At 47.2% G+C, this 21,249-nt stretch overlaps 8 protein-coding genes across 8 annotated transcripts; 4 read left to right on the top strand and 4 right to left on the bottom strand.

Annotated features, from left to right (window-relative positions):
- Positions 1 to 14: 14 nt before the first annotated feature.
- On the top strand, positions 15 to 1,309 carry LY89DRAFT_599539 (WD40 repeat-like protein; the record flags this gene model as incomplete). Its single annotated transcript, XM_018210098.1, has 3 exons — positions 15 to 221; positions 274 to 483; positions 533 to 1,309. 3 exons carry the CDS (start codon positions 15 to 17, stop codon positions 1,307 to 1,309), a joined length of 1,194 nt encoding a protein of 397 aa, XP_018062865.1.
- Positions 1,310 to 3,198: 1,889 nt separating this feature from the next.
- Positions 3,199 to 7,161, top strand: LY89DRAFT_788882 (uncharacterized protein). The gene is made up of 2 exons (XM_018223204.1): positions 3,199 to 5,574; positions 5,618 to 7,161. The coding sequence occupies exons 1-2, from the start codon at positions 3,506 to 3,508 to the stop codon at positions 6,783 to 6,785; spliced, it is 3,237 nt and encodes a 1,078-aa protein (XP_018062864.1). The 5' UTR covers positions 3,199 to 3,505; the 3' UTR covers positions 6,786 to 7,161.
- Positions 7,162 to 7,316: 155 nt separating this feature from the next.
- LY89DRAFT_741868 (uncharacterized protein) lies at positions 7,317 to 8,103 on the bottom strand (the record flags this gene model as incomplete). Its single annotated transcript, XM_018220767.1, has 2 exons — positions 7,317 to 7,951; positions 8,097 to 8,103. The coding sequence occupies 2 exons, from the start codon at positions 8,101 to 8,103 to the stop codon at positions 7,317 to 7,319; spliced, it is 642 nt and encodes a 213-aa protein (XP_018062863.1).
- A 642-nt stretch (positions 8,104 to 8,745) lies between these two features.
- LY89DRAFT_741867 (GTP-binding protein ypt1) lies at positions 8,746 to 9,741 on the top strand (the record flags this gene model as incomplete). Its single annotated transcript, XM_018220766.1, has 5 exons — positions 8,746 to 8,756; positions 8,949 to 9,072; positions 9,125 to 9,172; positions 9,222 to 9,449; positions 9,547 to 9,741. 5 exons carry the CDS (start codon positions 8,746 to 8,748, stop codon positions 9,739 to 9,741), a joined length of 606 nt encoding a protein of 201 aa, XP_018062862.1.
- A 2,195-nt stretch (positions 9,742 to 11,936) lies between these two features.
- LY89DRAFT_788879 (uncharacterized protein) lies at positions 11,937 to 13,128 on the bottom strand (the record flags this gene model as incomplete). Its single annotated transcript, XM_018223203.1, has 3 exons — positions 11,937 to 12,532; positions 12,607 to 12,832; positions 12,894 to 13,128. 3 exons carry the CDS (start codon positions 13,126 to 13,128, stop codon positions 12,151 to 12,153), a joined length of 843 nt encoding a protein of 280 aa, XP_018062861.1. The 3' UTR covers positions 11,937 to 12,150.
- Positions 13,129 to 14,075: 947 nt separating this feature from the next.
- LY89DRAFT_741865 (uncharacterized protein) lies at positions 14,076 to 15,409 on the bottom strand (the record flags this gene model as incomplete). Its single annotated transcript, XM_018220765.1, has 3 exons — positions 14,076 to 14,839; positions 14,961 to 15,113; positions 15,160 to 15,409. 3 exons carry the CDS (start codon positions 15,407 to 15,409, stop codon positions 14,076 to 14,078), a joined length of 1,167 nt encoding a protein of 388 aa, XP_018062860.1.
- Positions 15,410 to 16,394: 985 nt separating this feature from the next.
- On the top strand, positions 16,395 to 17,801 carry LY89DRAFT_788877 (P-loop containing nucleoside triphosphate hydrolase protein; the record flags this gene model as incomplete). Its single annotated transcript, XM_018223202.1, has 1 exon — positions 16,395 to 17,801. The coding sequence occupies one exon, from the start codon at positions 16,395 to 16,397 to the stop codon at positions 17,799 to 17,801; it is 1,407 nt and encodes a 468-aa protein (XP_018062859.1).
- A 2,269-nt stretch (positions 17,802 to 20,070) lies between these two features.
- Positions 20,071 to 20,379, bottom strand: LY89DRAFT_741863 (uncharacterized protein; the record flags this gene model as incomplete). The annotated part of the gene is made up of 1 exon (XM_018220764.1): positions 20,071 to 20,379. One exon carries the CDS (start codon positions 20,377 to 20,379, stop codon positions 20,071 to 20,073), a length of 309 nt encoding a protein of 102 aa, XP_018062858.1.
- Between the last annotated feature and the right edge of the window lie 870 nt (positions 20,380 to 21,249).

Raw genomic sequence — 21,249 nt, 5'->3', positions numbered from 1 at the left:
CTCGAAATACAATAATGTCGCGATCAACGGATCCAGGCCACTTCTTCCAGACTGATGCTTCGGAATCTACTCGAGCTCGCAGAGCCGCAAAGTCGGGAAATAAAAACGGCAACCCGATAGTCCTCCAGTCAAAAATCCTGAGTGTAACTCCTGATCCATTTTCGCCAGCATGTATTTACATTGCAGAGAGTGCAGGGTGCGTGCGCAGAGTAAACATTGAAGTAAGTTAGCTCGTATACTGTATTCTAGGTGCTGTTCTAACGTTCATATAAGACCAGAGATTCAAAAACAGTTTACAGAGGCCCAACTGCTCCTGTTACTTCTGTTGCTGTTGGTGGTCATGGAGGATCTACTATATTCGCAGGGTGCTGGGACAAGGATATATGGACATGGAATAGAGAAAGCAGAAGTCTGGGGAAGAAATTTAAGGGCCATTCAGATTTTGTGAAGGTTGTCATCGCAGGAAAGGTCGAGGGGAAAGACGTAAGTGTCCCAATGTTCTCTGGTTGTGCATATGATTGACGGACTATAGATCCTTATATCCGGCGGTGCAGACTCCAAGATCATCGTATGGGACTCTACAACAGGTGAAAGACTGCATACATTACGCGACAAGAGCGACAACATGATGGCTGTACAGGATCTGGCACTCGATCCTGTAGAATCAACCGTTGCGGAGCTCGTCCTTGTGTCTTCGAGCAGCGATCCCCATATCCGTAGATGGCGTATAAGCCTTTCCTCTGCGGCACAGATATTTGATTCGGTACAGGAAGAGTCGACTCAGAACAAGGTAACTCGAGACACGATCCTCGAGCATGAGACCAGCGTCTATCAGATATCATTCTCTGGTGAAGAGGATGATGTCGACCTTTGGACAGCAAGTGCAGACGGAACTGCAAAATGCCTCTCGAGAGCACGGAATTGGAGTGCAGAAGACTCCTACCAGCATGGCGACTATGTACGAGCCGTGGCCGTCACAGACGATTGGGTTATAACTGCAGGACGAGATGAAGATGTGAAAGTCTGGGATCGAGCAACAGGAAAATTGTGGCATACCTATGAAGGCCACTATGAGGAAGTGACCGGTCTGGTTGTCTTGGAAGACGGGAGAAAAGTCATCAGTGTCAGCATTGATGGCACTGTGCGAACCTGGGGACTGGGTAGAGCAGATCTTGAGAAAGCAAGGAAGGAAAGAGAAGAAGAGTCAAAGGGAGTCGTTAAAGATGAGAAGGTGCCGGAGAAAAAGAGTCTTCTCACAGCAGAGGAAGAAGCCGAACTGGCCGAACTGATGGATTCTGGGGATGAATGAAACGTTAAGCTGGGCAACATATCACGCAACATCTAGCCGCACCCGCTCTACGCGCCTGATCGCCGTTAGCTTCTGTGAAATGTCTTGGATCATAAGGCTTCTGCATCTCAAGAGTTCACAGGCATCAGGGGTCATCACATTATGGTTCTTGGCTCTAGTAAAGCACCTCAAGCTAAAAATAGTGCTTGTCGTAGGAGACATCTGATTCTATGGTACGTATCCATCTTCTACAAGCTGCTCTTCATAACTGGCTCCAATGTTTCTGAGCCTGTCAACTTGGCTGCAGAAAACTTACAGGTATCCATTAGCGCGAGAATCAAGTATAGCTTTGCCTCACAAGAACGGCTTCAGGAGGTTTAACATTCAGTAAGTCGCCAATCGTTCGAAGTAGTCGGATGCACACACGGACACCGAGACTCTGGTTAGTACCGTGGAATTGAGTTCGAGCTACGATTCTCAACAAGCTTCGAGACGTTCCATCGCTCAGGTCACATTTTCCATTCTTGCTTCTATTTGCTCTAGCACCGCCATATCTACAGCACAGTATCATCCTGTCCCTGAGATGGCGCAACAAGTCAGGTACCTCAGGGGTGCATACAGATTGCATACAGATCGCCTGACTCTTTCTCGTGGGAGAACTGCGGGTGTTGCACATGCTGCAGCTTCCCCTCAGACACGGGCGCGGGCCGATTTCTGCAGAATAATATACGACTTTGTATGGGTAGATATGCCCGTTGCCGTGAACATAGGAAGGATGTCCCTACGATACGGTACTCGAGGTTTCCAGTGTGGACCTTGAACTAAACGCTCGGGTTCAACCAATCGGACAAATTAAAGGACGACACTAATGAACGGTACTCGGTGTGCTCTTCTGAAACACATGTACTTATACTTGCAGAAAGCCACAGAGGAGTCTTGCATACTGCATAGAGGGCAATCGTTGTCGAAATGCAGTTGTTCAATTGGCAGCCAAGATTCTCGTCGGAATATTCTCTCCAGTAAAAGCGCGAGTTTCAGAGCGACCGCCGCATGTACTCTGGACTGTGCGGAGCAAATTGAGTTGACAGGGGCACGGATTGATTTGAGATCCGATGCATCCTTTTATGCAGGATGATGAGATGGATCTATCATTTTCGACGTGGGACACCATGCTTTCTCCAGGAAATTTCAATGGGAGAGATTTTTCTTGTGAGACATGATTTTCCGCATGTCTCTCCATTTTCAAATGATCAGCATACAGGTGTCAATTATGATCCGCAACGAGATATGGCTTGCCCCAAAAAGCAACCAAATGTTGGTCGACGAGATTTCTCCAAAGGGGTTTGGCTCTATCGATGGGCGATCGACGCGCGAGATCGCTGCTGGGAAGTGCAGCAAATCAAGTCTAAACCCGCCAAGCTTTACTCTTCCGAGTTCAGGTCGCCCCCGCTCAACAACATAATATGCTCGTTGCCGGCCAGCGGCCTCCACTGTGGCGGACCAAGAGCCATGTGCGTACAGTAGCACGTATTCTACTCAGATCATTCCGCAACAAATGTGGGTTGTCGCGAACAGATGCAAGGGGGTTTGGGAAGGCGGCGGCCACGCCTTCACCCAACACGATTCCCATCCCTCGTGAACTCCACGCGCCAGTCTTGTTGGTGGTTCAAAAACCCAAACGGCGTGGAACATTGTCTTCGTCCACCGGAAGTGCGTGACATCCCATTGGGCAATTGCAGCAAACCGGTGGCTTGTGCTGCTCAGACATCGGGGATTTGCTTTGCTGGCTGCTGAGAGTCGCTGGCCTTTGGTTGTACGAGTACCTTTCTCCAGACCCACCACTGACCAGGGTCATGCTGCATCCCACCAAGGGGATGCAAGAATGGCGTCAACTGGACTCGACACTACATGTAAGTGAGAGCTGATCGAGACCCATAGTGAAATGCGTCTTCGAAAGCAATCTTTCCAGGCCAGCAGCCTTGTTCCTTGTTTCTCCCCTTCTGGTGCCCTTCTCCAGAGTTTCACGAACGAAAAGTTTTCTGCTCCTACCGCTTCGTATATCTTATTTTGGGATCATGGTGTTCTGAGTATTGCTTTGCGTATTTATTCTTGCCGCGCAGATCCCTCATCCTGATATATGACGACACGCTCGCCGGATCGAGTCTTTCCTACAGTAGCACTTCGAGCTCACCTGCAAGTATAGACTTATAACGACTTATGATGGCAGTACTTGAGCTGGAGCCGGAGCAACTTGGAAGGTTCGTGGCACTGGAAGGCGATTCAGAGACCATCGCTACGCAATTGAGACTCCTACCACCCTCCCAGAAGATCTTGATTGTGCCCGCCTTACCAGACGCTTTCTCGCAGAATTCGGATAAAGATTCTTTCAACCCCAGCACGTTCATTCGCAACGTTCATACAGCTTTCACGGAAAGAAGCGAAGCAGCACGGGCGTTCCTCCGAAAATCGACGAGTACCCAGCCGAGACTTGTTCTCCAAAATGGAGGAAGTGTCAGTGCACGCGCAACATGCATCTCAAAAATCGCAAATCTGACAGAGGGAGATATCGGGCGAGCCGAGACAATTTTCAACGAGATTGTGAAGGATGGGTTGGCCGGGTTGATGAAACTGGATGTTGGGAGTGAAGACGACAAAGCAATGCTAGTGGCCCAGGAAAGCAATGAAGTTCAAGTCCAAGATGGGATGGAAGATCCAAGTGTTAGAGCGATGAAGGCAGCCGATTCCCTCGAACGAGAAACAGAAGCACTACAGCCAAATTCTGCGCATGAAGGTACTCCTGGACTCGAAACCACCGTTGACAGCCATGCAATGGGTGCCTCACACAGTACCTTGAATGGATCGGTGCCTTTGAAGTCGTCTGATGCCAGCGAAGTGCCCCAAAAAGTGGTAGGCATAGACAAGAATGGCAACAACATTGTCAGAACCGTCTTGACAGTGCCGAGCCGGAGCCGAAGGTTTACTGTCGAAGAGAAACGGACAACTTTCGGAACTCAATTTACCATCAGCACACCTGCGACCGCATCAACCATAGGACCGACCAAGTCAGAGGAGACCGAGGAAGATGACGAAGACTTGGACTTCGCTTCTCCTGAGGAAGAGTCTATGTTTTCAGCTCCAGCTACCCCAGCTGTGTATAAGGAAGCATTTCTAGTAGATGTGCAGTCCAGTCCTCCAACGAAGACAGTCCGGAAAGCACAGTCTATTGACATGTTCTACTCGAGGAATTCGAAGCTTTTGCATCCTTCTTCCGGTCCAATGCAACTTAAGCACACGGCATCAGATTACCATCTAAGGCGGCCAGCAATTCCTGAAAGACGCTCTGACAACTATCAAACTCTCCCACGGACGACTTTTATGAAGGCATCTCAGACCACAATCAGGAAATCTCCGACATTGAGCGCTTCTGCGAAATCCAACTCCTCCTCAACCGAAGCTGTTCCTCCTCGTGTTTATGTCGATCGAGGTGAAGATGCGTTTCAGGTTAGCAAAGAGTCGATGGAGCCTTTTGTACCCGTCTTCCCCGTGGTAGAAGATTTGATCATACATCTAGTCGACGATAATGCCAATCAAATTCTGGAGTCCGTCATAAGTTCTTACAAGGATGGCACTTATCCAGCCCTGCCACCAACTACTTCGTCACCACTTCCGGAAGAAGGAGAAGATCAAGAAGCCCCGATAAGTGCTGTTCAAAGTAAGAAGGAAGACAAGGCGCTCCGACCAGAATCTTGTCTTACTGCTGAGACCGATGATATGGGATATGAAAGACGGCATGACTATGATCCCTACAACGACAGCTATCCCCCGGATATCAAGCGACAATGGCCACCAATGCAGAACAATGCACGAGTCAGCAGCTTAGACTCAAGCGTCGGGCCTCCCACACCCACACTAACACCGCCAGTTGTGCCAGAAGTCAATGATATTGCCCAGAAATTCGTCGACTTCACACCGACGAATCCCAATAATGCTATTAATGTTCAAAACTCCTTACGACAGCTCCTTATCCTCCATTTGCCAGCTGGAGAAAACGGATACAGTCAACATTATTATCCCGTGACACCCGAGGCGGAGAGGCTCTGGAAGCCGGTGTTTAGAAACGATCAAAACACCAGCATTGGGAATGATGGCAGGAATGTCGACCAAATCATCGCTTTGGGTTGTGAGGATGGAGTTAAGAAGGATTTCTTCTTTCAGATGTCTGGTCAGGTTGAAAGGCTTGGCTCCAAGAGAGACGGTGTCAACAGAAGTGGAAGACTTGATATCAGGTATATATGCCTTCCTCATTACTTTATGAATGCTAATTTCTAGATACTTGATTGCGAACATAATGCAACACTCCTCTGGCTTTTCGACGCAGAGCTCTGTCAACCCACTATCAAATCCACACATCCTCGCGGCGCTTCTCGTCCCTCAAATTGAAGCTTACTTGGCTATAAATACCAGCACGAGGCTTCTAGTCCTCCAGTACCCAGCAAGCCATCTTCCCACAGTTTTTGCACTGCGAAAACTTCTAGGCTCGGACCTCTTCAAGATCGCAGGCATCCTCGATTCTCTTGCTTCAGATCCTCCTCCTATGTCCCGTCCTCGAACACCAAATCCTCTTTCTAATGAAGCCATCAGCCAACGCGCAGCAAATCATTCTCGCCTCAACTCACTCCAAAGAACCCGTATCGATAGTACACGGGCAGACTCTATTACCACTTTGCAACGCCAAACTTCCTCCGCAGGCTCCGTTCGCTCCTCACTTACCAAAAGCTTGACATCTGCCTCTTTCGCAAAGGCAGATTACCTGCTTCCGAGCACTGCTACAGATTCAGAAATCACTACCTTCCTCTCCAGTATCTGGAAAGCGTTGATGGAGAAGTCAGTCTTCTACACCCCAGAGCCAGAACCAAAACCCATCATCATTGAGAGACCACCAATGCCACCTCCACCGACCCCCACAGGATCATCGAGGGATATTAGACGGGATCGAATGGAACGAGAGCGCGAAAGGCACAGAGAACGAGACCTCGACAGAGACGCAGACCGGGACTCGAACTATGCTCCATCATCCCGCACCACCGTTACAGCTTCACAATCCAAGATCTCCCGCCTCACAGGCGGTTCAGCAACCGGACCCTCCGGACCCCGCTCAACGTACTCTCCATCCGTAATCTCCACCTCGACGGCTCGTCCTTCGACCCGTCACCGCGAGCGAGACCGCGATACGGACTACGATCCATCGATCGCTTCTACGAGACATAAATACGCGGCAAGTATAGCCAGCACCAAAACCACCGCTAGCGAAAAAGAGAGGAGGAGAGATAAAGAGTGGGAGAATTTCTACATAGGCGACGAGGATAGCGAGGATGATGCTTATGATCGAATGATCATGGGTAGAGCTGGGCAGAGAATCGTTCCGGAGCCCGAAGTGAAGGTTGTCACGCAGAAGAGGGATAAGAGAAAGGCGTTAAAATGGTTAGGATTGGCGTAATTCGAGCGTTGACTGCTACTTACTACGACCCTGTATTCCCTTTGTTTGTTCTTTGGTGGGTAAAATTAAAGCGCTGTTTGTTTACACCACTTGTAGCATAGCAGTCGATTTCCTTCCTTGTGTTGGTTGGATTGGTTGGGATAATATTGTAGTTCTATGTACTCCTCTGGTTAGGTGGCGTTTTTGTTTGTGGTTGAGAGACGGAGTAAGCTAATACCACATTTTGAATCAATCATTTATGGTATCGCTGTGAAAGGTTACAATAACTTTTAAATGTCTGTCCCACGCAATTGATGTCTTGTACAATTATGATCGCTTAGAATGTCTGAGATCAGAACAAGTATTTTGCTTCGGCTATGTCCTAAGACTGCCTCGGTCACTCAGCCTCGACATATCAATACACGTAATGGAGACGCAATGTTCTTTGTACATAGCATTAGAGAGGTGTATATCCATTTGTAGAACCTCAACTCCCAATCCATCCATGACCGTAACGCCATAGATCGTAGATACATATTGAATAATACATTGTCATCGCCTCCTCAATCGGTCATCTTTGTCTCCCTCTACCCAGAATGCAGGACATAGGCTGCCATCATCTCTCCCATTCCTCTTCATTCCTCCCAGGAGCCAGTCCGTTAACCCCACGACTCTAGCTCCAACGCCTCGTTCCCAGTTCCCACCTTCCTGAGAATGCTCAATCGTATGGCTTACTATCCTCCCCTCTTCATCAAACTCGAAGATGAAGAGTCCAGTAAATTCCTTACTGTCATCCTCCCCCTTCCCACCTCCAAGGAACTCCGTGATCTTATCCACATCATAAGTAGCTCCAATACCCTTATAAAATGCCCCGGTCCCCTTTCCCCTTGTCTTCCCAATGGTCCTCCACCGCACCACAAGCTGTTCCGGACGATTTGACGCTGACAATGAGGCCTTGATCATTCGCTCAGACAATATCTCGAGCTTTACGTTCCCAACAATAGGCACGCGGCCCCATGTTATAGGTGAAGTCCAAAGAGCTGCTGAATAGGCAAGTCGTCCGGACACTGTGGGGAGGTGGGGATGTGTGGAGGGGAAGAGGTGGAGTGTTATTTGTGGGGAGAGAATCTCTTGTGGTAGAGGTGATTGGAGAAGGGTTGGCAGACGTTCTTGAATGACACGAAGGGCTGCAATTGCTGTTAGCTAACTTATACTCTGCGAAATAGGCAGGCCGGCTTGCTTTTTCCCAGCTTCAGTTTTCGCTCGTCTGGTTTTGGTGGACCTCCATCTTTTGTTGGTTGTATATTCAAGTGAGGTCTAGATCCAGTGAACCAGACATCTAGGAGAGCTCTTTGCCCTAGGTTGACTGTTGCTAGAGTTCTTGAAGGGACTTGGGCAGCGTGTTTGGGAAGCAGAACCCCTCGCGAGCTCAAGGTAAGGGAGGAGAGTTTAGAGACATTGCGCGGAGTGGAGCGTACAAGGCTGCAGGGCGCCGACATCAGCCTAGAATTGTCAATGTGGTTGGAAATGCATCAAGATTCCTAGAAAGAGAGGGGTACTTTGATGCGTTTGGAAAGTTCATTTTCGTGCCAGGAAAGCTTTATCGCGATTGCCAGCAAATCCCAGATAGGGTTTAGCGGGACTTGCTCCTCATGACGACGTGAATGCAGCTGCCTCTTGCGCCTTACACTTCTCGGTGAATCATTGTTCAGATATAAATTCAAATACCCGTAAACAAAGAACTTCCGTGAATGAAACCTGAAATTCTAACCTGCAAACAAGGACACTTGCGTTTCGTCACGTGCGACTAGGCGAAACAACCTGAGCATAAGCCTCCTTCAACCTCCAGAAGTCTCCCAAGGATCCAAATCGCGATATCTTTGGATCATCACCCTACAAACTTTCGCAACAACATCACACCTCCCATCTCAGTCCTGCGTATCCTTTGGAAGACTTTGTCAAACCTTACACCTTCTTCACGATGAATCCAGAGTAGTAAGTATACCTCCAGGCAACGTCATCCCCAAACAGCCGCTACAGACATCCAGCCCGCTCAAACAAATACTGATCCGCTTCTGTGCAGAGTTACCTCCTCTATTATGACCTTCGATAGACGATACATGAATCTCATCGCTACAACCCCGTCTCCGCATCGAACAATAATATTAACCATGACCTTGGCAGATACGATTACCTCTTCAAGCTCCTCCTTATCGGGGATTCCGGTGTAGGAAAGTCTTGCTTGCTGTTGCGATTCGCCGATGATACATATACCGAGAGTTATATCTCAACTATTGGTGTTGACTTTGTATGTTGCGCTCTGCTGCGATGCTCAAGGGGAAGGGCTGACACCTTGGCAGAAAATCAGAACAATCGAGCTTGATGGCAAGACTGTGAAGTTACAGATCGTGAGTGTTCCAGGCAGAATATAGACTACAGGTGCTGATGGTTTTATAGTGGGATACTGCTGGACAAGAACGTTTCCGAACCATCACTTCATCCTACTACAGAGGTGCTCACGGTATCTGCGTTGTCTACGATGTTACCGACATGGACTCCTTCAACAACGTCAAGCAATGGCTTCAAGAGATTGATAGATATGCTACAGAGGGTGTCAACAAGTTGCTGGTAGGCAACAAGAGCGATATGTCAGACAAGAAGGTGGTTGAATACACAGTTGCCAAGGTACGTACCGTCACATGCTCGCATCAGCTGTTCAACATCACATGAGGCATTTCATCTGCTGCCTTACGAAAACATGACTAACGACTCTTGCCTACAGGAATTCGCCGACAGCCTGGGTATTCCATTCCTCGAGACATCTGCCAAAAACGCCAGCAACGTCGAGCAAGCCTTCCTGACCATGGCCCGTCAAATCAAGGAGAGAATGGGTACCACAACTGCGAACAACAAGCCTACAGTACAAGTTGGACAAGGACAGGGAGTAAACCAGGGGTCGGCTGGTGGCTGCTGTTAAACAATTTCCTCTTGTGCTATGAACGAACGGAACGACTGGTTTTCCTTCCCTCTCTGCGTGCATTAGAACGACTGTCACTAGGATCCGCCTCCTGCATTCCAATCTTCTGAACCTGTCTCTGGGAACCACGAATGGGGGATAGATACTTAATGGCTTTGCTGTGCGGGAAATGGAGATTGAGCAGCTGGCGTGAGTGGGGAATATTGGGGATTGGAATTTGAACGTTTTCTCTTTGCCTGGTCTTTTCTCGAGTTCTGCTTATGATGGTTGCTGCGTGGTTCTTTCATCTTTGTCATTATCATGGTCAGGGTTGATCAAGCAATCCATCAATCATACTTGAGTCTTGGTTCTGTGTCTCGTGATTCTGTTGTTCAGTGAGTTCCGAAGTTACATCGCAGCCATGAGGCACGTTCCTGTGCTACAACACTCTACGTGGCTCCATGGAGGGAATCGTGGTACAAGTGCGCAGGTGAACCTCTTCAAACTATTCAGGAAGTCGAAGTCTGGAATTTGTTAACTCCAATCCTCACCAAAACTCCAATCAACAAGCTCTGCATGTATTATCAAATCCAGTGCATCACTAAGCATCTGCATCAACGCCCCCTGTAGCTTTTATTTCTGTGGCTCACATTGTGTTCGCACATTTCAGAGCGAGAATCTCTGTCGTCCACTCAGCGATCTGACGATTAGCCCGTTCGCCTTGTTGACTACGCTTAGAGACTGAGCTTATAGAAGCAATGCTATTATCTGCCACGAATTATGAAAATACATTTTACAGCAAATTCCTACAAGTTTCCAAGGGAATCCATTGAAGCGTGAAAAGCGGAGACATCAATCCTCATACTACAATCGCTTCACCAAAAAAATAAAAAAATAAAATAAAAACCCACAAATCATCGAGCAGCCAACCCTACCCCACCGCAAAAATTTCAAAAAATTGGGGAAGTAGACTGATCTACTGAGAGCATGGAACTCCCCCAGGATTTGAACCTGGATTTTCATCTTTACTGAGCATGGTTACCCAAGTGCAGACGGGTACTGCGCAATTGTACGAGGGAGCCGGATTTTATTTGTTAGGGAAAATTATGCTTATTTGATTTTATAGCTTTGATGGGAAATGTTCGCGGCCGGCAGACGTCTGGTGTACCCGCTTTTAATCCTTTTGGATTTTGATGAGTTGTGATGCGAGGTTCTGTTCGTGGGGGAGATGATTGATGTCTTTGTGGGTTGTGATGGGGTTGATTAAATAATTTGTTCAAATTGAGATTTCGTGGATCTATAGAGGAGAGAACGTTTGAGTTCTTGTCTATTGTTACAACATCTTGGATATCTCTAACTCTTGATTATGTGTCTTGACAATCTAGTCTTATTGAGTCTGAAATTCTGTTTGGTATTGTTTAACCCAGTTCTGTTATTGTCAGTTGTTCCTTTGCGACCAAAGTCGTGAGCTGCTGTCCTGTTCTCCAAAAGCCTTCATTGCTGGGCCCAATAAAATTCCAGATGACATGCTTGTCTCTCAGCATAAGTTCTCGACTACCGTTACCTCCATTGCATTCCGATGAGCGAAGTTCCCGTCCCTTTGGGCCCTTTGGAACTTCCAGGCTTTCGCCCATCTTTGCACTCGTTCGCTCATATAATTATACCAGACGAATCTTTACCGTTGTCAAGTTCTTTCCTAATATCCGGAAACAATTTTCGATGGTAATCTTGAAAGGCTCAAAGCAAGTTGCCTGAGGTCTAGGGCTCCATGGTTCCCAGAGCCGGGCCCAGCCATTCGAGGGTTGATAGGATTCCATTTGATTTCTTGTCGTTTAGGATGCGGGAGAAGCTTCTTTTATAGTTCAAGATATGGGAAGAGTCACGTGGTGTGTTTTGAATACTTCACTTGAAGCTCTCTGTGACTGATTGTGTTTGGATATTGAGACGGTGAATACGTGGATGTTCTCTTTGACTATTCTAATTCCAAAAAGCTCATTATTGCAATTTTGTATCAGAGAACAGGTAGTAATAGTGTCTATTATTCTGATAAGAACTGCTGGAGTGAAATTATACGATAATATTTTTAAGATTTCCCTGCAGATACTCTATTTAAAAGTCTGACTAGATCGTAGTACTTGACAAGGAGAACATGTTGAACCTGATTTGAGATCTTTCACATGCTTCCCCACAGTTCATGAAGTCTGTCCAACTTATTGCTTTGAAATGTTCTGTAAGACCTGAGGACTTCCGCATTATACATTGAGTTCAAGATCCAGCCAATATATCGTTACCCAATTATGTGACTGAAACGCATATCAAGAATCTTAGGTCTTCGGTTCTTTCAGCTTTTCTCATCCAAGCCCCGAGTACCACTCAACCAACAACTCTTAACCTCTTCCCATCATTCGACTTCACACTCTAACACTTCTTCTACTTCTTCGCCGGCTCCACTTCCTCCTCAGCATACCTCCACCTCAAAAACAAAATCACCAAGAAAGCAATCAACGCCAACGCAGCCAAACCTCCCAACACACCACCAATTATCTTGTCTTTTCTAGAAGTACTCTTACCACCAGACGTAGGCACGGAATTATCAGTTGCTGTTGGAGAATAAGAAGTTGTGCTAGAGGTTTTGCTTAAGACTTTGGTGGAGGTTGTTGGCACGACGGCGAATTTTACTACTGTCGGTGTCAGTGTTTGGGCAGCGGTTGCGGATAGGATGTCGTAGGTTGAAAGGTAGTTGCAGAATAGGGCTGAAACTGATGGAGCGGCGAAAGTTAGGGTGTTGCAATAGAGGTAGATCCCTGATGTGCTGTTGATAATGGTTGTTAGCTTCATGTGCTTGCAATGTGGTTCAGGCAAGTATAAAGGGAGCTGGGAGCGCACCACTTCAGGGTCATCGAATCTGTGGGGCAGCTTCCTGTACAAGTCTTGTTGTAGTCATTTCGTCCTCGGTCAACACATGCAGTCGGTGCTGGTGCAGCGGGACATCCGGTCTTGGGGTCACAGCAGAGAACACTGCCTGCGGTCTGCGTCTGCGTGCTATTTGCTGGCAGCGGAGTAGGCGTAGCAAAGAAGCAGTCTGATCCTGCCGAGCATCCCCATGGCTGAGCTATCATTCAACACTATCAGCATCAAACACTCAACAATCGAGTTCGGGAAGAGAGACGAACATCCACTGAAGTATCCACAAGTATTGTCTGGTGCTCCTAATAAGGTTCTCTGTGTAGCAGCTTGTCTTCTTCGAAGCTCTTGTTCTCCTGGTCCAGCTGTTGGTTCTGGGATTTGATCGATCGTATGTCCATGTCTGACAGCCGTGGTTTGGACTGGAGCATCTCTGACTACGAACGCATTCACAGAGGTTGAAATGAGGCTCAACACCAGAACGGAAGAAACTGAAAATCGCATGATGGCAGCAGCAATTGGAGCACGAGTATTGAAGCAGAACAGTATAGATGAAAGCATGAAACGATCTAGGAGAATGAAAAGTCGGGTTACTTGCACCTCTCCTAATTCCAACATCCTATCTCAACTGTCTTGGCATTGACTTACAGATTGTCTGTCACTCAGGAACAGACACAATGTTCAACACAGACCTAGACTCCGAGACCTTCAGAACATATCCAATATATGCTGTAAATCTAAGACTATAAAAAGAAAATACGAGATCTGTGTTACCGGTGCCCGGTATTCTGGCTCAAAACAATGTCGTTCATTGGAGAATCGAATAAAAAGCATGCGGCAACCAGACACGTTGTCTAAGGCACTTTAGAATCACAAATGAGCAGAGATCTGAGGAGGCTTTCTTTATCGGTGGCGCTATGTATATCGTGTGGCGTCTCAGCTGAAGATCTGGATGGCTCAGCAGGCAATACCGTATCACCTGATTGAGCATTGGCAGTATATTTTGTGACATCTGAAATCTCAAGATGCTAAGACATTGAAGTGTGTGATCGGGTCGGAGAATTTCTCGCCATTAAGGAAGGAGCCTTGCCCTCCGTCGGTACGACATTCACAATTTCTGAATCTTCGAAGGATCCAGGATTGGGAAAAGTACTATATTTCTGGAAAATTCCAAACAGACTTTGAGTAAGGTATTCGCTGACCGTTGATGCACGCCATATATCGAAACGCCATGAAAACGCTCATCAGTCATGACCCCACGTGGTACGCCTTGCAATGCTCCAAAAGAAACGCTTCCGAACTCCCCTTTTATCCCTGCCAAGCATACATATCCACCAGGTGGATATTTTCTCCACAAGGCTAAGACCTGTGAGATTGAATATACCAACACATGTCACAACATAAAAAGAATATCTCAACTGCTCCGTATCGGTTGACTAAGCCCGGAAGTGTCACCGATAGTTAGGCGAACTGGAATCAATTTCTGATATTGGTCGATTATACGTAGAAGCAGGACTCATATAGTGCTGGTCCATCGGTGTTGACATATTTGCCGTAGTCGGTGTCGTCGCACTCTTCTCGTGGACCATGTGCTCTGGTGGTCTCTGTGCGAAATCGGAGGGCATTTCTACAGGTACTGGATGATACTGCGTCTGAAACGACGATAAGTAAGGCTGAGGTTGTTGCTGAGGTGCGTAGAAACCGTCTTGTTGCCATTGTCCTGCCGGTTTAGAAGGATCGAGGTTGTTTAGTGGGGTATGAGATGGAGATGGAGGGTTGCCCTTTTGTCCATATTTCCTCTTGTAAAGGAAGAAAGCCCCAGCTCCAATCAATCCTAAAACTGCAGCACCTCCCACTAGCCCTCCCACTATTGCTCCTGTGTCACTAGATTTGTTATTGTTGTTTGAGGTTTGTGTCGGTGTTGGAGCCGAAGTTCCAGAAGTTGAGGAAGAGGAGGAGGATGAAGAGGTGGTGGTGGCTTTGTTTGTCGAAGATGAAGATGACGAGGATGAAGAAGTTGAAGACGCAGAAGCTGCAGATTTTTCGAGTAGTGCGCGCGCAACTGATGTGAAAGTGCGGCTCCCACTCTCACCACTATATGTCGTAAAGGCTGTCTGCCATGTTGATGTCGCCTGCATTGCAGAAATATTGCTCGACAGTTGCTCCTGGTACAGCATATCGAATGCTTCCACAGTATGGAGAAGAAGAATCGGTGCTGCGGGGTAAAATCAGCATGGATCCCGACTTTCAGCAGTATCGCGCTCCTCATGGGATTGCATTGTTGGTACAGACATACCATTTCATTGTATTTGCATCCAGAGGACATCCACCAGTACAATCGGAGCCATAAAATCCACTCGAATCCACACAAGCCGTTCTGAACCCACAGTTCAAAGCATCTGTGCAACATCCCACAGCACCGTACGCGCTGCTTCCAGTTACTGGGAAAAACACGCAATTCGTAGAAGATCCGCATTCGAAATTGGCGCCTTGTTTCTCATCAGCCTTGACTCCTATATCACTGAATATCCTTACCAGCCAGTCCAGAAACATATCCGCAGGTCTGATCGGGTCCAATAAGCACGTAGCTGGCAGAGTTCGATAGATAATCACGCTTATAGAAGAGGTCGCGAGGGATTTTGGGAGGAGGTGTAGGTTTTGGCGACCATCCTACGGGATTGAATAGTGGATCCTGAATTGGTGTCGCATCAGGAAAATCAGGTACAAGCGCTTCACAAAATGATGTATACGACACAATAGCAAGTATTGAAAGTAGGAAAGACATTATTGCGTCGACACGGCGAGAGAAGGGGAGTCAAACGGAACAATTCAAACAAGAAGACGACGAGCCGTCTTTCAATGCTCGCTCAACGCCAAGACGACTAAAAATTGAAGTCTACTGCCAGTGAGCCACCCATGATTGAGGAGATGAAGGAGTAAGAATAGGGTGAGGGCACGGCGCAGCACGTTTCCCGACCCCTGATCCTGCACAAATGTTCTTGAGAGCCTTGCCAGCCTCTGGACTTTTCCCAGGTGAATGGAACAATGCAACTCAGTTTGCATCCAATTAAGCATGTTTTTCCCCTGCCATGCAGTTGGTATTGGGCTGTGCTGTGTCATAATGCGGAGTTCTATCCCTCTGCTTGAATATCTCCGAAGCGTGGATGTCTCGAGCCGATCCAGCATCATCCAAGTTTCACAAGTCTCTCGACAGAATCTTCCCCAATCTTCATAGAAATTTATACAGAAAGAAAGACATAGCTTTCAGTGCGACTGCAGTATACACTCTGGTATCGCATCAGGCTTTTTCGAACCTTGTCGAGAATCAGATCGCGGAAGTATGCTCTCGAGCCATGATCTTCAAGGCCCAGATCACAGATCAGGTTTAACAAACAGAGCCTCCCGTGTCAGAAACTAGGGGCTGCTATTTTTGGCCCCGAATCCTTCAGCAGGCGCTGCCTACAGCGAGCTACTGTGCTGTCCTGTGCGTACACTGTACAGCACTTGCTGCAAAAACAAAAGACTTCATCATTGCAGAAGGGGTGAAACTGATCGTGCGGTCTCGTTATCCGTTGAAATGTGAGTGAAGAAGATAAAATAAACACGATGAAATTCTGCCAAAAAATAATAAGGTTAAATCTAGAATCTGACTTCATTCGGGTCACACGAAAAGCCGCGCTAACGCGGTTCCCTCCATGCCCCACCATGTAAAGTCAATCACATCTCACAAAAAACAAATCCAAGAACATCAACACGTTCTCGATGCCTCCATGACAGACCTTTCTGTGGTTCTCCCGAACTTTCCTACCGATAAATATGCGCGCATCCTGCAGATTGTCGAGAGGAGCAATATCACGACTGCGGATCTGCTCACGCTCGACTCCGTTGAGTTGGCCAAACACGCTCGGCCATTAGGAATTGGAGACGCAAAAACTTTGTCCGATGCAGTTCAAGAGGCATTGCGCGCTGATCTAGGGCTTGGGCAAAGCAATGGATCGTCTTCTTTGAAGAAGTCGGGGTCGCAGCTTGTGGAATCTTGGAGCACGATCAGCACACTTGATGATGATTTGGATGCAGCATTGGGAGGAGGTATTCCCACAGGATACATAACGGAAGTCACCGGCGAAAGGTACTACCAAGAAAGTGTTCCACCTCAGGATATCACTGATAGTTGCAGCGGTGCAGGCAAGACTCAATTTCTTCTCACTCTTCTCCTTTCTGCACAACTGCCAGCACCGCATGGCCTTGGCGCACCTACAATATACATCTCGACAGAATCGCCTCTACCTACATCACGGCTTTCCTCTATGATCAACACGCATCCTCTTCTATCCAGACTTGCGCCAGCCGAAAGACCTACCCTCGATCGGGTGATCAATATCTCCACTCCTGATCTAGAATCGCAAGATCATATCCTACGATATCAGCTTCCAGTTGCAGTTGAGAGACATGGTGTGAAGCTCGTAATTCTCGACTCTGTGGCCGCAAACTACCGAGCGGAGTTCGAACGTGGTCTGGGAGGTACTGGAAGTAGCAAGAACATGGCACAGCGAAGTGGTGAACTGATAAAGCTTGGTGAACTTCTACAAGTGCTTGCACGGGACCATGGGGTTGCTATTGTGGTGGCCAATCAAGTTGGGGACCGTTTTTCTAATGACAGAGGAGGAAGTAGTCCTATCAAGAGGTTGACGCAGAGCAGTCCATTGGCAAGAAGGAACGGTCCACCAAGTTCTATTGGTCCACCGAGTTCGGGTGCTGAGATACCGAACGTGGAGGCTCCATTCAGAGGCACTCCTGATCCAATGTCTCTTGATCATCAGCAAAGATGGTTTACTGGATGGGGTGATGATCCAAACCCCTCACGCCTTGCAAGCATGAGCCTCAAGACGCCTAGTCTTGGCTTAATCTGGACTACTCAGATCGCATGCCGGATTGCCTTGATAAAACGACCAGTTTATGGGCCGGGTTTGGTTGGAGACGAAGAGACCGAGAGAGGTGAGCCGGTGTTGAGAAAGTGGAAACGCTGGATGAAAGTTGTCTTTGCTCCACATGCGAAAGCTAGTGGGCCAGGCTTGGAGGGCGCCGTCGAATTTCAGATTAGAGCAGATGGGATTGCTGCTGTGAAGAAGAAAGGCAAGGAAGTTGATGATGGATATGAGGATGATACCCTTGTATAGACTTGAATATATGGCTTAGATACCCTGGAGTAGAGATGCTGTCAGCATGATATTATTTGAAGGAGGATTTTGTCTTTGATGGTGCTCATGATTAGCAATCGAAACGAGTTCCTCAAGGCGGCGCTGTTGATCATCGAGTGTTTTAAGCTCATTTAAAATTCCAACGATCCACTAGTGTTTATTCCATTAAGGCCAGTAGCCCAAGACCTTGAAGTCTTTCTACTTTGCTTTTTGTTCAGCATCTATTCTCTAACGTTGGCCGCTCTTGATCTTCGTCGTCAAGGTGGGTGATGCCAGTTTTGTAACGTCCCAGCTATCTTCAAGCATTCAAAGGCTTTCAAAGTTGAATTTGGCATATGTACTTTTCTAGTCTGGATTCAGTGCAAACAGTTTTAAATTGTTGAATAATCCACCAGGATCGTATCGCCTGTCCTTGAGTCATGGAATAATGAATGCAAGTCGCGCTCTTTGTTATTGGAGATGGACCAGTCAAGTCTCAACTCTCATCGCGATTGTAGATTGTAGATGCATGTGGAAGAGAATAATTCAAGCTTCACTTTCGAATAATTGCAGACGGCACGATCAAGTTTCTATGAATAAGAAGGATTACAATAACAAGATCAATTCTTGAATCACACACTCTCTCAGCCTCACCAAAGCTACAAGAGCTCCCCTCCTCTACAGGAGGCCAATTCTACTTTCGATCTTCTCAGTCTCTTAGCAGCAAGTCCCAGCCTTACCTCCAGCACAACGTCAACATGAAGTTCAGTCTCGCGTCTCTCCTTTCTCTGCCATTCATCATCCTATTCAATTTCCTTGACGGACTCCTCGCCATAACACTCATCATAATCTTCTCTCTCGGTTCTCTCCTCGCCTTACCAATCCGGCTTATATCTTTTCTCCTCGGATACTTCTTCGCCTCAATACTCTTCTTGCTTATCTCTCTCCCCGAGTTCGGCTTCGCCCATCCTATCGAACCCAACGACTTCTATCCGAGGATCGAGAGGAGGATGGATCAGAATACGCGGAATGGTATCATTATTGGGTTCGTGGGATTATTTGTTTTGTTGCTTATGTGTTGTTTTTGTCGTTGTAGGGGAGGTTGATGGGGCTGGGTGTGTTGGATTTTGAGGTGGAGTTCAGCATTGCATGGGTTTCAAGCGAAGCGATGGTGGTGGGGGTGAATGAATTGGCGTTCACAATTGGTGCGTTGAAATGTGTTTGGGAGTGTCTCGCAGTTCTGATATTGATCTACGTCGACCCGAACCTAATTCTGATTGCCAGGAAGAGGGCATGGACAGTTACGCTTCCACACCAACACGTACCAGACAGCACAATAACTGCTCAGTCCTCCAAATTTTCCAAGCAAAGACAACACAGCCAGAATTTACAGCTCAAAATCCATGCTCGCCTAAAATCCACAAATCAGCCATCTCCTCTTTGAACCCCATCTCCGTTATCGCTGACCCCAAATGCCACCTTCGTAAGAGCCTCGATACGACTTTTTATAGCTTATTTCTTCATGTCCCTTTCCCGTGTTTCCGCTTCATCTAGCAGCCATTTAACTTCTTCTAGCTGCTTCTTTCTCTCGCTGTCGTTTCTTGGGTGGCCAAGGTGATGAATGTTCGCTTTACCCAGCTCGTTTGGAAGACGAGGTAGAGCCTCTTCTGTGGTGACATTCTCGATAAGTGGCCGTGCTCTTGATGGAGCGGGAAATTGAGCATCATCAACTGCTGAATGTATGGCGGCATTTGTAGACATTTTGCTTGTTGATTGTAAATGTTCTTGAGTATTTCTTGTTATTTCTGGTGTAGTAGTGGGGTTCATTGAGTGACTGCAAGTGCATGTGAGATATTTAAGTTTTTGTTGCAAGGAAAGAGAATCAAGGTGATACAAGATTTGAATTTATATCCAGCTGTTTCTGTGAATAACCCAGGTCGATGGAGTGGTTCTTACCAAGTGGATGCGTGAACACAAACATGCACCGTGAATGTTCATGTGAGAAAGTAGTTGGCTGTTCAGATACTACAAAAATGTATAATTCCATTAGATAGCCAGCTATCGAAACAATTCCCTCCAACAAAACCACTCTACCAATGCTTAACAACATGCTCCATAATCCTTGTCTTTTTCACTCTCGGCTCCAACTTCTTCATCCTCTTCTTGAGTTTAGATAACTCTTCCTTGTCTCGTTCATAACGATTCTCTTGCAACCCCTCCCTCTGACTTGCATGCCTTGTTGCAGGACCGGGATCAAAGCCAGAAGGGTTCATTCTGGAGTCATGATATGGTGGTGCTTCATAACGATCAAGTCTTCCGGCCTGAGATTGCGGGGAATCATAATAGGACGGTGACCCGTATTGTTCAATCTGTCTAGGGCCAGATGGTCTTTGGTCGTAGTATGGCTGTTGACGTTGTTGTTGAGAAGTGTTAAAACATCCATGATCGGATTGTCTGGGGCCTTGGTGTGGTTGCGCTCCATATTGATCGTTGGCTCCTGGGCCAGATTGTCGAGAACTGTGATGTGAGTGACTTGACCGATGTTGAGGTTGAGAGCCATGTCGATCAGAGACTTCATTCCGAACGGTTTCCCTTACAAAAGATAATTTGACTCGTGTGCCCATTTTCAATGTTCGTTTCAAGTGAGATCTTGTGTTAGTCCAATCTTGCGATGCTAGAGTGTCTTCGTCGAAAGTTCGTTGGAAAGGTATCCTGAAGAGAGCTATGAAGTAAAAATTCCTACTTGCTTTTCAGTTGCAAGAACATCATGGTTTGAATCTTGTCCTCTCTGAATGTCCGTTCTAGTTCAACATCCGTTATTCCTCTTTCCTGAAGATTTATCTCATCATGCAGACAAGACAGCTTTCCATGCCCTATTTCGAGAATCCAATCACAGCTATGACTCTCACTCTCATCTTGCAATATGGTTTACGTGGTATTTATACCCCTTCACATCAGTTCTCCCGCTCTCACAATTCCTGCACCGCGAACCTCTCGATTTCAAAATGTGCTCGACTGTAGAGACAACACACGGATGCGGCGGTACGAGAGAAATTGTTCACTATTGCAGACACTACCACCCCAAGGAAGACAAGTGCAAGGGCACGATTACAATACGTAAAGAGAAACGTACCTCACCGTTCGCGTGTGGAGCCTGTCTGCTATGCATCGCGGACAAGAACAGAAAGGAGATGGGCATGTCGCTGCCGACGCCGAGAACGCCTGCGAAGCAGATGAGCCCTGTGATGGGAGTGCAACCCGTGATTGTGGTATGGCCCGTGGTGGAGATGTGTCCGTGCGGGGGAAAAGGGAGGAAAAGAAGGAGGCGTTAGGTTGTGGAAGGGATGGCTGAGAGTGTGTCATCACGCAACAAGTTTGATGGATCCGCCCGCTCGCTGGAAAATTTCTCATGGTGGAATGTCAAAAGAGTTCTGAAGGACATTATTCG

Source organism: Mollisia scopiformis, assembly GCF_001500285.1.
Source record: "Mollisia scopiformis unplaced genomic scaffold LY89scaffold_32, whole genome shotgun sequence".
Lineage (NCBI taxonomy): Eukaryota > Fungi > Ascomycota > Leotiomycetes > Helotiales > Mollisiaceae > Mollisia > Mollisia scopiformis.
The sequence above is the reverse complement of the archived record's forward strand: the minus strand, read 5'-3'. Positions and strand labels throughout refer to the sequence as shown.

Excerpts from the sequence above, each read along its gene's own strand:
- LY89DRAFT_788882 (XM_018223204.1), top strand. The coding sequence starts at position 3,506 with ATGATGGCAGTACTTGAGCTGGAGCCGGAGCAACTTGGAAGGTTCGTG. Across the intron at positions 5,575-5,617 it reads AGTGGAAGACTTGATATCAG|ATACTTGATTGCGAACATAA; the intron begins GTATATATGCCT and ends GCTAATTTCTAG.